The sequence below is a fragment of the Canis lupus genome, chromosome 21 (genome assembly GCF_048164855.1).
Source record: "Canis lupus baileyi chromosome 21, mCanLup2.hap1, whole genome shotgun sequence".
NCBI lineage: Eukaryota > Metazoa > Chordata > Mammalia > Carnivora > Canidae > Canis > Canis lupus.
The window spans coordinates 23,693,868-23,706,499 of record NC_132858.1 but is presented as its reverse complement, the minus strand read 5'-3'; the positions used below and the strand labels follow the sequence as shown (position 1 = coordinate 23,706,499).

The 12,632-nt window shown below is 45.3% G+C and overlaps 1 protein-coding gene across 9 annotated transcripts in view; it reads left to right on the top strand.

The window, feature by feature from the left end:
• Positions 1 to 12,632, top strand: part of SLC1A2 (solute carrier family 1 member 2) — a 152,513-nt gene that overhangs the window by 86,610 nt on the left and 53,271 nt on the right. For all 9 annotated transcript variants that reach the window (XM_072791124.1, XM_072791120.1, XM_072791125.1 and 6 more), the window contains 3 exons: positions 6,489 to 6,628; positions 8,475 to 8,627; positions 10,548 to 10,798. In XM_072791124.1, coding sequence (XP_072647225.1) covers positions 6,489 to 6,628; positions 8,475 to 8,627; positions 10,548 to 10,798 — 544 coding nt within the window. The remainder of the gene's footprint in view (positions 1 to 6,488; positions 6,629 to 8,474; positions 8,628 to 10,547; positions 10,799 to 12,632) is intronic.

Sequence of the window (12,632 nt, the reverse complement as noted above, 5' to 3'; positions counted from 1 at the left end):
CAACCCTCTTATTTTACAGATTAAGAGCCTGGGACCAAAAAAAAAAAAAAAAAGTCAAAAATGATTCCTAAACTTTATTGGTATCTTCCGTAGAGTTTGTGTTCATCATTCCATACAAATTTATCCCCTCCCTGTTGATCGTGGGCAAGTAGCTTTAATTATGTTTTATCCCTGTGCTATTTCTAACGCAACCAGGTAGCAGCAGGCCTGGAATTAGAACCCAGGCCTCCTGACTTCCTGTTTCATTTTGTCCTCGGGTCCAATCCTGTCAGGATTTGGGTAAACTATAAACCATGTTCTTTAGCCAGATCTTTGGATGTCCAGGAAAAGGCCCTAGAAAAGGAATATCGTCTGTAAGTCTAGAGTGGTTCACCAGTGGGACCTTTCTAGAAAGCGTTTTTGTGATCTCAGAAGTGGACACAGCAGCCCAAAGATGAACAGAAGTAGGGACTGAGGCAGATTTGGAGGTTATAAACCGTTAGGTTTCATTCATGGGGTCTTTGAGGACTCAGTGGCTGTCAGATAGGGAGTCTGACTTCTTGCTCAGTGAGCATCCTTGACACCGTTCAACCCCAGTCTTTTTTTTTTTTTTTTTTTTAAGATTTATTTATTCATTCATGAGAGACCCAGAGAGAGAGGCAGAGGGAGAAGCAGGCTCCCTGTGGGGCGGGGGGGGGGGGGGGGGAGGGGGCAGATGCATGAGTTGATCCCAGGACCCCAGGATCATGAGCTGAGTCCAAGTCAGATGCTCAACCATTGAGCCCCCCAGGTGCCCCTCAACCAGGTCTTATAGGACCTAGTGAGGGTGGAGGGACTGGCGGGCTGGAAATGCCCACTGCCTTGGAATTCCAGTCCTTTTGACAGCAAAGGTGGTATTCTTTAGGAGCTGGGGAAATCCCAGATGTGGGGAAGTCACAGCTGTGATCACCACTATGTGATGCTCCAGGCTCTGAGCTGATAACACTGGCATTTCCAGCATTGTTTTCCAAACACACCAGCCACCTGGTGAAAGCCCTGGAGAAGGCCCCTCCACAGGCTGTGTTTTTTTGAGGGTCTGACCTAGTATCCCCCCATTGGGGCACTTCCTGGGCCTTCTCTCCTCAGGTCCTTGGCCCTGGGCAGCAGGGGGCTGTATAGTGATGGCCTTTGGAGCTCTCACATCCTCCCGGCCAAAACACATTGGTTGCTTTTAGGTGCCCTGGGGAACTGGTGCCACCCCATTAAGCCAGTGGAGGAGGAAGAAAGAATGTGGTGCCAGATAAGGCGACATGGAAGTGTGTGCAGGCAGGAAATCTGAATCCGACCCCACATCTAATGAGCCTATTCTTAGAGGCTCTTGGCAGCAAGGGAAGTCGCACGCTAATGCAAAGCAGGTTCTGAGAATAGTCGAAAACAGCTCCAGCCCCATTCCATGTTCCCTTTTGAGCCACAGAGGAAGCCTGGCACGGTGAGCTGGGCTTGCTTTTGAGACCCTTCTGGTGGATTTGCGTGAGAATGAGCAGGGCAGCGATGGCAAAATTCACAGCCGTGTGCTTAATTCAGTGAAGTTCGGGCTGAAGGAAATTACAGGCTCATTCTTCAAGTTTTCAGTGATCCAACCAGCTGTCCCGTCACATGGCCTTACTTGGCGGGGCCATGGGGAGCGATCCAGCAGAGCCGGTTTTCAGAAACATCCAACGTTAAGGGACTGTCTTGCTAAACTCTTCCATCCAGAAGGCACCCAAGTAGAAAGAGAGGCGGTCAGCCAGGTGGGGACGGCATCGGGCTGGATCCGATTTGGGCTCACCAAGGCACAGCTGGGCTTTTAAGCTCCTTAGTGCTTGGTTCTGTGTGTGCCACCAGTGGTTGAAGGAAGGGAGGATTGGGAAGATAAAGGCCAATTGCAGTAGTTTACTGTGTTTATCCAGTGAGCCTGCCCACGTCGGGTCTTGCCCTTTCTGATCATTGCCAGGGAGGCACATGTGCAGGCTGTTGTCAGCAGCCTTCCTCTGGGGTCCAGCTCACCTCACCCCGCTTTCCATTCCTCTTGCCGGGAGCTGGGACGGCTGAAGCCCTGGTCATGCTCACGATGGTAACAGGCCGCAGTGTTACTGGCTTGGCCTTCATTTGAATCAGTGCCTGTGCTAAAACCCAGCGTTGTAGACGCCCGGAGTTGCCTCTGGTGGGAGCTTCAGGCTCTAGTCTGGATAGATAGGTTTCCCAAGTGTAGATATTCTGTTTATGTGTTAAGCTCTGGGCAAGTTGCGTAATTAACTTGGGAGACCCCTCGTTCCCTGTAGGTGTTTGTTCTAATGTCCCCTGGTCACGGAAGCCTTCCCTGGCCACCTGATGCACAATATACATCCCCTCCCCACACGTCCTCCTCCTCCTGCCTGAATGTAGCTCCACTTGAAATGTGTTCATTTATTTGTTCTTCCACTAACACACACGCTCTATGACAGCAAGTTGCCTGCTTTGTTTATTGTGATATCTTTAGCCCCTAGAACAGCGTGGGGCCTGTCCTGTGTGTCCCATAGGACTCTGTGGAATCAAGGCAAGACTGGAAGGAGACTTGTTGAAGCGGGTTGCTGCCAGTCTGTCCATAAAAGGGCCCCGTTCCCAGGAGAAAGCAAAGTGCCCTTTGTAGTTGCTTTCTAATTCCTAATTTCTTCGAGCAAACGTTCATCAAGCACTTGGAGCCAGCTGTGAAAGATCACAGCCCTGCTCTCCCAGGGTTCACGGACTGCGGCGGATGTAGACATTTGGATTAAATCTATTATTAAAGATACAACTCTGGTGTCAGCCTTCCTGGGTTTGTTTTTCAGACCGTAACAGCCTTTAAAAGCCTTTCTTGAACACTCTTCTTCCCCAAAGCCAGGTTAGGTGCCATTTTTGCCATTTGCACAGCATCCCCTGCAGAGCTTGACTGTGGCCCACATGTAAAGCAAACAAGGACTGGGCAGTGTGCTTTCTGTTTCCCCTTACGAGCTCCTTAATAGCAAGGGTTGTACCTTACTCTGCTGTTACTGAGTAGATCATCTGACATCATATAGAATATTCAGTAAGTAGTGGGTATCCTTGTTTATGTGTGTGTGTGTGTGTGTATGTGTGTTTTAAGATTTTATTTATTTATTCATGAGAGACACACAGAGAGAGGCAGAGACACAGGAAGAGGAAGAAGCAGGCTCCGTGTAGGGAGCCCGATGTGGGACTCAATCCCAGGACGCTGGGATCAAGCCCTGAGCCAAAGGCAGACGCTCAACACCTGAGCCACCCAGGTGCCCCGTATCCTTGTGATTGCCACTGTCACTCTGTGCATTCAGTAAGCAACACTTATATATCTGTGTATCTGTATAATCACATTTAAAATATTCTGAGGGGATGCTTGGGTGGCTCAGTTGGTTAAGCATCTGCCTTTGTCTCAGGTCATGGTCTCAGAGTCCTGGATTGAGCCTGGCACTGGGCTCCCTGCTCAGCGGGGAGTCTGCTTCTCCCTTTCCCTCTGTACTCTCTCTTTCTCAAAAAAAGTAAAATCTTAAAAAATATTCTGAAGATATAAGGCTTAGAAACAGTTCTATATTGTTCTATGATACAACATGTTGTCTACAATATTCACCATTTCGGGCTCCCCTTGTGTTCTGGTGATGATCTAGACTGGCGTGGAATCTTTACCAAGAGTTCCTAGGGGACTTTGTGTTCCTGGATGCAGGCTGGGGTCCTGGTGTACTTTGCGAATCATTCTCTGCGTGCAGATGTCAAGAACTGCTATGAGCCTGGGGCATTTGTTTAATTTCAAGGGGGCTGAGGAAGTCGCAGGAATCCTCTTAATAAACACATGTGGGTTCATGGCATTTTGACACTGCCACTTTGATGTGGCTGTTTTGATTCAGGGTTTCAGAGACATTTTGTTATGGCCTGAAAAACAAACCAAGAATTGTGTGTCACCGGCCTGTAAGCACACTGCTGGACCGAGTGTCTGTGTTACCCTAGTATCTGGGTGTTTTCACTTTGACACGGCTGTTTTGATGCCCGGCACTTTCATTATATCCTAGGGAACTTGCCTGAATGTTTGGGATCAATACTTGTTAGTCTCACTTCAATACCAGCCATGTGCCCGAGTCTGACTTCAGTGGCAAAGGGGCTTCGACTGAAGCAGAAGGCGGGGGTGGCAATCTCAAGGGGAGGCAGAGCGATGCCCAAGGCTCGCTAACGGATCCATTCTCCATTTCCGAGACACATGTGGCCTCCCTTCTTTTCTGGCCATTTCTCAGTTTAGAGCTTCAGATGACTGACAGACATGTTTAAAAATATCAAAAGATCCCAAATGGAAACATTGAAAATATGGTCTATCCATGCGAGAAAAGATCGTTTTGATCATCTTTCCCTGCGTGTCGTCCAAAGAGCCTTTCTGCCTGTTTCGCTTGGTGATTAGAGGAAGCGATGTTTGTTGCTTGCTGACCAGATTGGCCCTCATCTGCCTGCTGCCAGCAGTCATGCCCTACTTTCTTTTTTAGACAGGCTGAGCGATCGTTAGAGCACACATGTCAGCTAGTCAGAGGTTGTCCCAAAGCGAACAAGATGAGTAGATAATTAGGCCGCTAAGGGGAGACCAAGATGCTTATATTTTCACTAATATTTTCAGTTGGGTATTCTAACCAGACCATGAAACATCATTCCTAATTTCAAAGCATTTTGGGAGCAAATATATTAAGCAGGCTGTTCTAACAAAGTGAGGAGTTGTGTTTGGGTCCCTGGTCTTAAATCTGAGACTCTGGAAGCTAAGCTTGGGGTCCTGTTGAAATGGTGGTGGAGATCTGTAGGTCCGCTGACTTACATGTCACCCTTACCAGAAACTCAATAAATGCTCACTTGGTGTGTGTCTCCATGCTCCCTGGATAAAGGCGCCACGTGCACCAGGTGTCATGATGGCCCCTAACATACACAATCACATTTAATTTCCACAAGGTCGGCATCAAGGCCTTTTTTCTACATATCACACAGCTAGCCAGTGATGGAGGCATGATTTGAATCTCAGGCTCCCTATTTCCAAAACCTAAACTATTTCCATTATAACCAGTGATTCCAAACCACTGATCTGCAAATGGACATTGGCTCCAAAAGAAGGCTTTTCCAATCTGTGGAGAGAATGTCTGGGTAAGGCTAACACCCTCCCATCTTAGAAGGTATTGCCATTTATTCAGAGTCTGTGACCTGTCTTTCTAGGGGTTAAAGACAGCTAAAAAATTTGTAATCATGTGATGGTGATTGTAAATGGCAGCTAACAAAAAAGTATCTTAAGTTGTCAAAGTACAAAAAAAAAAAAAAAAAAAAAAAAGGCCTCTCTATGCCAATCTCCAAGCTTAAATTTGAAATTTTGTTGGCCTGGCAAATGATAAAGCTGGAAAAAGGCGTAGTGTACTTATTACCCCAACAAGGATTCCACTGCAGACTCTCACCATGGGGTTTATCTGGAAAACGGCTGGGCTGCACTGAGGGATGAAGGTGGTCATGTGCCTCTTTTTAAGAATTTTTAAAAATTTTTTATTTTTTTATTTTTTGGTCATGTGCCTCTTAAAGCCACATTTCGTTGACCCTGAGTAGCATAACTCGGGCAACTTAGCAGAGTCCTGATTATGCAAATGACCTTTTAAAAACCACAATTAAAAAAAATACATAGACCATCCTTTCCGAAAGAGAGGCATAATTTGGAATACCAACATCTATGACTTTTCCATGATCAGGATGAGGAAGCCTTGAGCTCAGAGGCATTTTAATGTAGCATGACTTAGATCATGACTCTTCTGACCTTAGATCATTCAGAACTCACCTTTTTGCCATTGACACAAGAATGAAAGAGCTCGGGTTTTGGAGGCAGACATATCTGGGTTTATAGCTCCATTTCTTGTAGCCTTATGACCCTGAGCAAGTTACTTTCTGGGAAACAGAGCAGGGATTCTTGCCTCTCAGAGTTACCGTGGTGGGCAATTCTTGGAAAAACCTCACCACTGCTTGTGGTATGCTCGCTTTTTCTTTCTTTCTTTCTTTCTTTCTTTCTTTCTTTCTTTCTTTCTTTCTTTCTTTCTTTCTGATTTATTTATTTATTTATTTATTTATTTATTTGAGACAGAGAGTGTGAGCAAGAGTGGGGAGGGCAGAGGGGGAGGGAGAAGCAGACTCCCAACTGAGCAGGGAGCCCGACGTGGGACTCGATTCCAGGACCCTGAGATCATGACCTGAGCCAAAAGCAGATGCTTAAGCAACTGAGCCATCCAGGCCCCCACACCTTTTCTTTACTGTGATGATCCAAGATGGTAGGGATAGAAGCGCCAGGCATATAAACTGGTGCTCAGAGTCCCCTTATTTGCTCTGGTTTTTATTTCCTGCCTGTGGTTCCCAATACCCCACTATGCCTGGGGGAGGCCTGTTTCACCCGCTATTACCTGAGCACCTCAGACTGTGTATGGGAGTCACCCCGCAGCCTCTAACCATGACATCTGCTTCTTTTGTAGTGCCAACAACATGCCCAAGCAGGTGGAAGTACGAATGCACGACAGCCATCTCAGCTCAGAGGAGCCGAAGCACCGACATCTAGGCCTGCGTCTGTGTGACAAGCTGGGGAAGAACCTCCTGCTCACATTGACTGTGTTCGGTAGGTGACAGATGCCACCCCTCTTCTCTGGCTCTCTCGTGGCTCTGTGGGGAAGCTGGGTCTTCCAGCCAGCCTTCCCCCTGTAAAGGAAGCCTTATGTCCTACTTTGGGCCTCCTTTGCCCAGGCATGGCTTCTTTGATGACATAATCTTCCCCTTACCTGCCCTAGCCATTTGTTTTCTTCCTTGGGATTCTAATCGTTCTTACAACTTCTTGTGAGTGTGTTAGTACACAGAATCCCAGGCCCTACACATAGAGGCTTCAGGTCATCTACAGTGAGGCCTTGGGATCTACATCTTAACAAACCTTCTAGGTGATTCCTAAACAGATGGTCAGCATACCACATTTAGAGGAATACCTGCCTGAAGATAATGGGAGCAGGTGCTGAAAACCCCACTAAGAGGGCTCCTGAGGTCTAGCCTACAAACACCTCATTACCTTAGATTAGCTTGGCACATTAGCTAATGAGGTCACGGTGAAAGAGGCTTGTCCAGAAGCCTTGATCTGCTCTGGCTCCATCTCAGAAGTCTGATTCCCCCACTTCAGACCTCACCCAGGCTATGGTTATGCTTTTGTGGGACTGTTGACACAATCTTGGTCTTGGGTTTTCGACAAGGGTTTATTGAAAATGGGGCAAATTTCAGTGTCTTGTAATGACAACCACACCATTTCCTCTCTTGATCCCTCCGTATTCTTCAGCTCTCTCTTAGGCTACACATAGAAGCATTGAACAACTCATCACCTCCAACCCTTTCCCCATTCAGCTCCATGGCTTCTCCCAAAGGAAAGAGTCAGTCACTTTGATGTCAGTGGACTAGGGTTAGAACTGGGCACTGACCACAGCTCAGTTCACTTAATGAAAGAAGATAGAGGTGTAGTAGGGGTTTCCAAAGGTTGTCTTCCACATAAATTTCACTCATCATAGGTTGTCAAGAAGTATGTTTTTCACCTATAGAAGTAAAAAAAGATCAGGCTTTTGGCCGCAGTGCTCCCTTCACATCCCTGGAGTTAATACCGTAGCTCATGGGGACCTAGGAACTTCCTCCCTCCCTCTCAGCCAGGGTGCTATGACCTGGTTTGTGGTTTCTACAAGCATCTTTTATGTCTGCAGCCTGTTTGCAGAGATCCAGTTTGTCCTGTGGAATCCCCGAGTATGCAAAGTGAAAGGCTCCTGCCAGCAACTCTGCCCAGATTGTTTCCTCCCAAATTATATACTTTTAGAGACACCCCCTAATCTTGCGTAAAATCAGCAAGTCTAAAGATTATGTAAGAGAACGTAGAAGTCAAGGACAAAACTTCTTGAGAATGAGCCATGGGGAAATCGTTGGGAGCCAAAGAAAATAGAAGGAAAAAAAACTCACACCAGCTTGGTAAATCAAATGTTCCTTTCATCTGGTATATAGTTAGAAAGGGAAGAAATATATTAAGCACTGTGCCACTGGCCAGGCCTAGGATTGGGCAGAGAGGAGCAATATCTGACACTATGGATTATTTCTGCTGACAATCTCTGCCAGTACAAGTGGACAGTATCCTTAAAGAAGTTAGTCAAAAAAAAAAAGAAAAAAAGAAGTTAGGCAAGTCACCATATATCCTCCTTCTCTTAAAGCCTTGCTTGAGAAGGCTCTCTTTGACCCTCCCAGTGCTGCTTTTTAGAATAGTTGGAGATACACAATATTCTCTCACTAGTCATTAAAATCAACTTTACTTATTTACTTATTTTTGTTACATGCTACGCATCATCCAATAATGGAGAGCTATGAGAAAGGTCAACGTCCCCGAATCCCCAGAGCCATTCATTTGAGTAAGGTTAAACATAAATTCAGATGTTTCCCCCTCCCCCTTCTAGGTGTCATCCTGGGGGCAGTATGTGGAGGGCTTCTTCGCTTGGCATCTCCTCTCCACCCCGATGTGGTCATGTTGATAGCCTTCCCAGGGGATATACTCATGAGGATGCTAAAAATGCTCATTCTCCCTCTCATCATCTCCAGCTTAATCACAGGTAAGACCATATCTCTGGAGCCTGCCCACAGTGGATCGTACTCCTGCTCTGGCTTGTGGATTGACCATCGAATCTCAATTTGGTTGAATGAATGAACATGTCATTTTATTTCAGAACCTTGGTTTTCCTGTCTCTGAAATGGGGATTATCAATGCTAAAAATGTTTGGCATCCATTGGGCAATCCAGCCATCTGTCAGTCTAGCAATAAAAGATGAAACAGCCACATGTTAAAAGTGATGATGATAGTGATTTTAATTTTGAAGTATACTTGTCTCATTTTCCAAATTATGCTTTGTTCAGATATTGATGAATAAAAGCAACCAATAGAAAAGGAGATTTTCTCTTGACTATTTAACTGAGTGTAGAGGGAAGTGGGTATTAAAGTAAACAGTAGGAATAATGGGGATCCCTGGGTGGCTCAGTAGTTTAGCGCCTGCCTTTGGCCCAGGGTGCGATCCTGGAGTCCCGGGATCGAGTCCCGTGTTGGGCTCCCGGCATGGAGCCTGCTTCTCCCTCTGCCTGTGTCTCTGCCTCGCTCTCTCTTTATGTCTATCATGAATAAATAAATAAAATCTTTAAAAAAATACTAGGAATAAAACCTTTGAGGTTTTTGGAAGAAAAGCACCCTTCATATATAGATCATGTTAACTTGTTTTGGGCTGAAAGGATTGTTTTATTTGTAAGAATTTGTTTGCTTATACTGTGGGCTTATACTGGCAGTTTTCCCCTTACCAAATAATATTGCTCAAATAGGGTATAAATTGATGTAGTTTAGAGACTGAGCTCTGAGTTAAGGATGAAAGCTAGGCTTTGATTGATATTTGGGTGCCACCTGGGTGACCTTGAGAAAGCTGTCCCTCTGGACTATCCACCTTATGAAGCAAGTGAGGCTTTAGAAATGCCAAGAGATTCAGATGCTAAGCCAGATTGTTACAGAGTCTGATTTCTGGTCTACCAGTGAGCCTGGTAAATGCAAGGTCTCATCATTCAGCCCCAGACTGAGTAACACTGTGTTTTCACCTTAAAGGTTCCTTTGCAAACCAGAGAAAAATTTTCCATGCCCATTGAACAGGCCATAGGCTGGGCAGCCTGGCAAGGAAACTGAGCATCTGTTGGCCAGAATCTGACTTTAGGTTATAAGGAGAAGTGGCTCATATATGGGTCAGCTTAATTCAGAAGTTTACACCAATGACTTCCTCCCCCACAGCAAGGGCTACAATCTTTCTGTCTAGTAAAAGCAGAAACTGAAACCAGGAAGTAGAAAAATTGAAGAAACAACTGGGAAAAAACCCAGTGAAGGCAGGAGTTTTTGTGACCTGGCTTGGAATTTCCTCTAACAATCACAGGACCTCCCACAGTATAGACAAAGCACCCACCTTTATGTTCTTTAATCCCTGCTCTAGGTTGGAAAATGTGGGTCTCCATCATGCGTCGCCTCGGAGGAGTGAGGGCTGTGCTAGATCACTATGCTTGACTCTTGAGATCAATCACCAGGGCTACCAGCTTTTGATTTTTTTTAAGTGAGAACCTTAAAAAAAAAAAAAAAAAAGCACAGCATGTACTAGCATCACTTCATAAAGAAAGGATATCTTAATACCAAATAAATAGGAAAGGCATCATCTCAGAATTAAAAATGGAATATATTCAACTTTAACTCACTCTTCCAGACTGATGAAAAGTAGTCACCGATCAGTTTATAAACTCTGAACTAGAGATCTTCAACTCTCCCATTTCTCCAAAATCTCAAAAATGTCCTTGGAGAATAGAACTGTAAACTATAAGATTGAAATATTCAGTAGGAGGAGGTTTAATCAACCATTAAGGCATTTGAGTACTACAGAGGCAGGTTATGGGTATGCAGGGGTGGGCAGTTAACAGAGACATCACAGGATTGAGCCTCTGCTGTCTTTTCACCACAGGGTTGTCGGGCCTGGATGCTAAAGCCAGTGGGCGCTTAGGCACAAGAGCCATGGTGTATTACATGTCCACAACCATAATTGCCGCGGTGTTGGGGGTCATCCTGGTCTTGGCTATCCACCCAGGGAACCCCAAACTCAAGAAGCAGCTGGGACCTGGGAAGAAGAATGATGAAGTGTCCAGCCTGGACGCCTTCCTGGATCTTATTCGAAATCTCTTTCCTGAAAACCTGGTCCAAGCCTGTTTTCAACAGGTAACCTGAAGTTCTGATGCTCTTGTCCCTCCAGCCTCCTAAATTATGAAGATAATAACTTGGAGAGTGTTTCAGTGTACCAGCTCTGGGGAGCAGTTTTCTTATATTTAATTATCTCTGTTTAGAGGTTGTATGGGATGATTTGGAGCAGGATTTTGGGATTAAAAATTGTGTTTTGTTGTTTTGTTGTTATTAACCATCCTTTTTCTTCCAGCTCACTTCACATCTCTTTGCTCTGGGATTCCCCATCTTGCCCTTCCCTTCCCCCCCCCCCCCGTTACCTCTCCCCTTGTTTTTGATTCCCCTCGGTGTGCTGTCCAAGGGCATATTTTTATCACTTTTGCCCACAACGCTCTAGAGTACCCAGTGAGTCTCAGGGTGGGTAGTGTAGCAAAATCACATGGGGTGGATTTAAAAAATCCACATGCCCTACAGACTCAGAATCTCTAGTGTGTGCCCAAGGGCTGGGTGTTTTTCAAATTGTGGAAGTAATCCACGAGGGTTGTAAAAAGCTTAAACAGTGTAGATTCACCTACAGTCAAGTCCTCACTTCCCTAGAACTACTCATGTTGGGAATTTTGTCTATATATATATATATATATATATATATATATATATATATATATATATCATGCATGTGTGCATGATCCTTTTTTAAAGATTTATTTGTTTTTGCACGCATGAGCAAAAAAGAGAGAGCGAGCAAGCAAGCAAGGGGAGGGTTAGAGGGAGAGAGAGAGACCCCAGCAGACTCTGTGCTTAGCTCAAAGTCCGACATGGGGCTCAATCTCAGGACCCTGGAATGATGACCTGAGCCGAAACCAAGAGTCGGATGCCCAACTGACTGCCCTGCATGTATGCATAAGCTTTAAAAAAAAAGAAAGTTCCCCCCAGGGGGTACTGCATTATACTACGTACTGTGTTGCACTTGTTTTGTTTTGTTTTGTTTTTTAAACGGGGCTTAGCATCATCCCTCTCTCTTTTCATGATTGTGTAGTATTTCTAAATAATAAATTCTTGGATGCTAGTGTCTTGTCAAAGAGTTTTAGATCTCAGATTTGCTGGATGTTGCAAAACGGCTCTACAAGAGTGTGTAGTAGTGTATACTCCTACCAGCTGCATAAAGGCAGATCAATTTTTTAGAAACGTAGAATTTTTTAAAATGGATGATTCTGCTGAGTGGAACCCCTGAGAGAGCTTCCAAGGCCCCACTCACCAGCCTGTTGTCTAGCCCCAAACTCAGGTTAGGTTAGAATACACTCCAGTTCCCATTAGCCCTGGTAAGAAGTCAACTAGAACCAAAGAACCTCCTCCAGCCATTTTCAGGGAATCACAGAAGAATGAACTTAGGAAACAGGCCGCCTGGAGGAAAAGTTTGCATTCCCAGCTGCCCTCAAAATGCTGTTGCCAACCACTGCTGAGCCCAAATTGCTCTGGGTTGGGATGTGTTCTCTGATTTCCAGTACCACTTTGGTGGCACTTACAGCATGGAGCTACGCTAAAGAAAAGCATTTCATGGGCAAAGATGTGTATGTACGCACGATGGACTATTCCTCAGCCATTAGAAACAATGAAATCTCGCCATTTGCAACAACAGGGATCGACCCAGAGGGTATGAGGCTAAGTGAAATAAGTCAGTCAGAGAAACGCAAATACTGTATGATTTCACTCAAATGGGCAATGTGAGTAAAAAACTAGACAAATGACTCAACAAATAAGCAAACAAGCAAAAAGCAGAAGCAGACTTATAAATACAGAGTACAAACCGATGGTTGTCAGAAGGAAGGAGGTGGGCAATGGGCAAAATGGGTGCAGGGGACTGGGAGCTACAGGC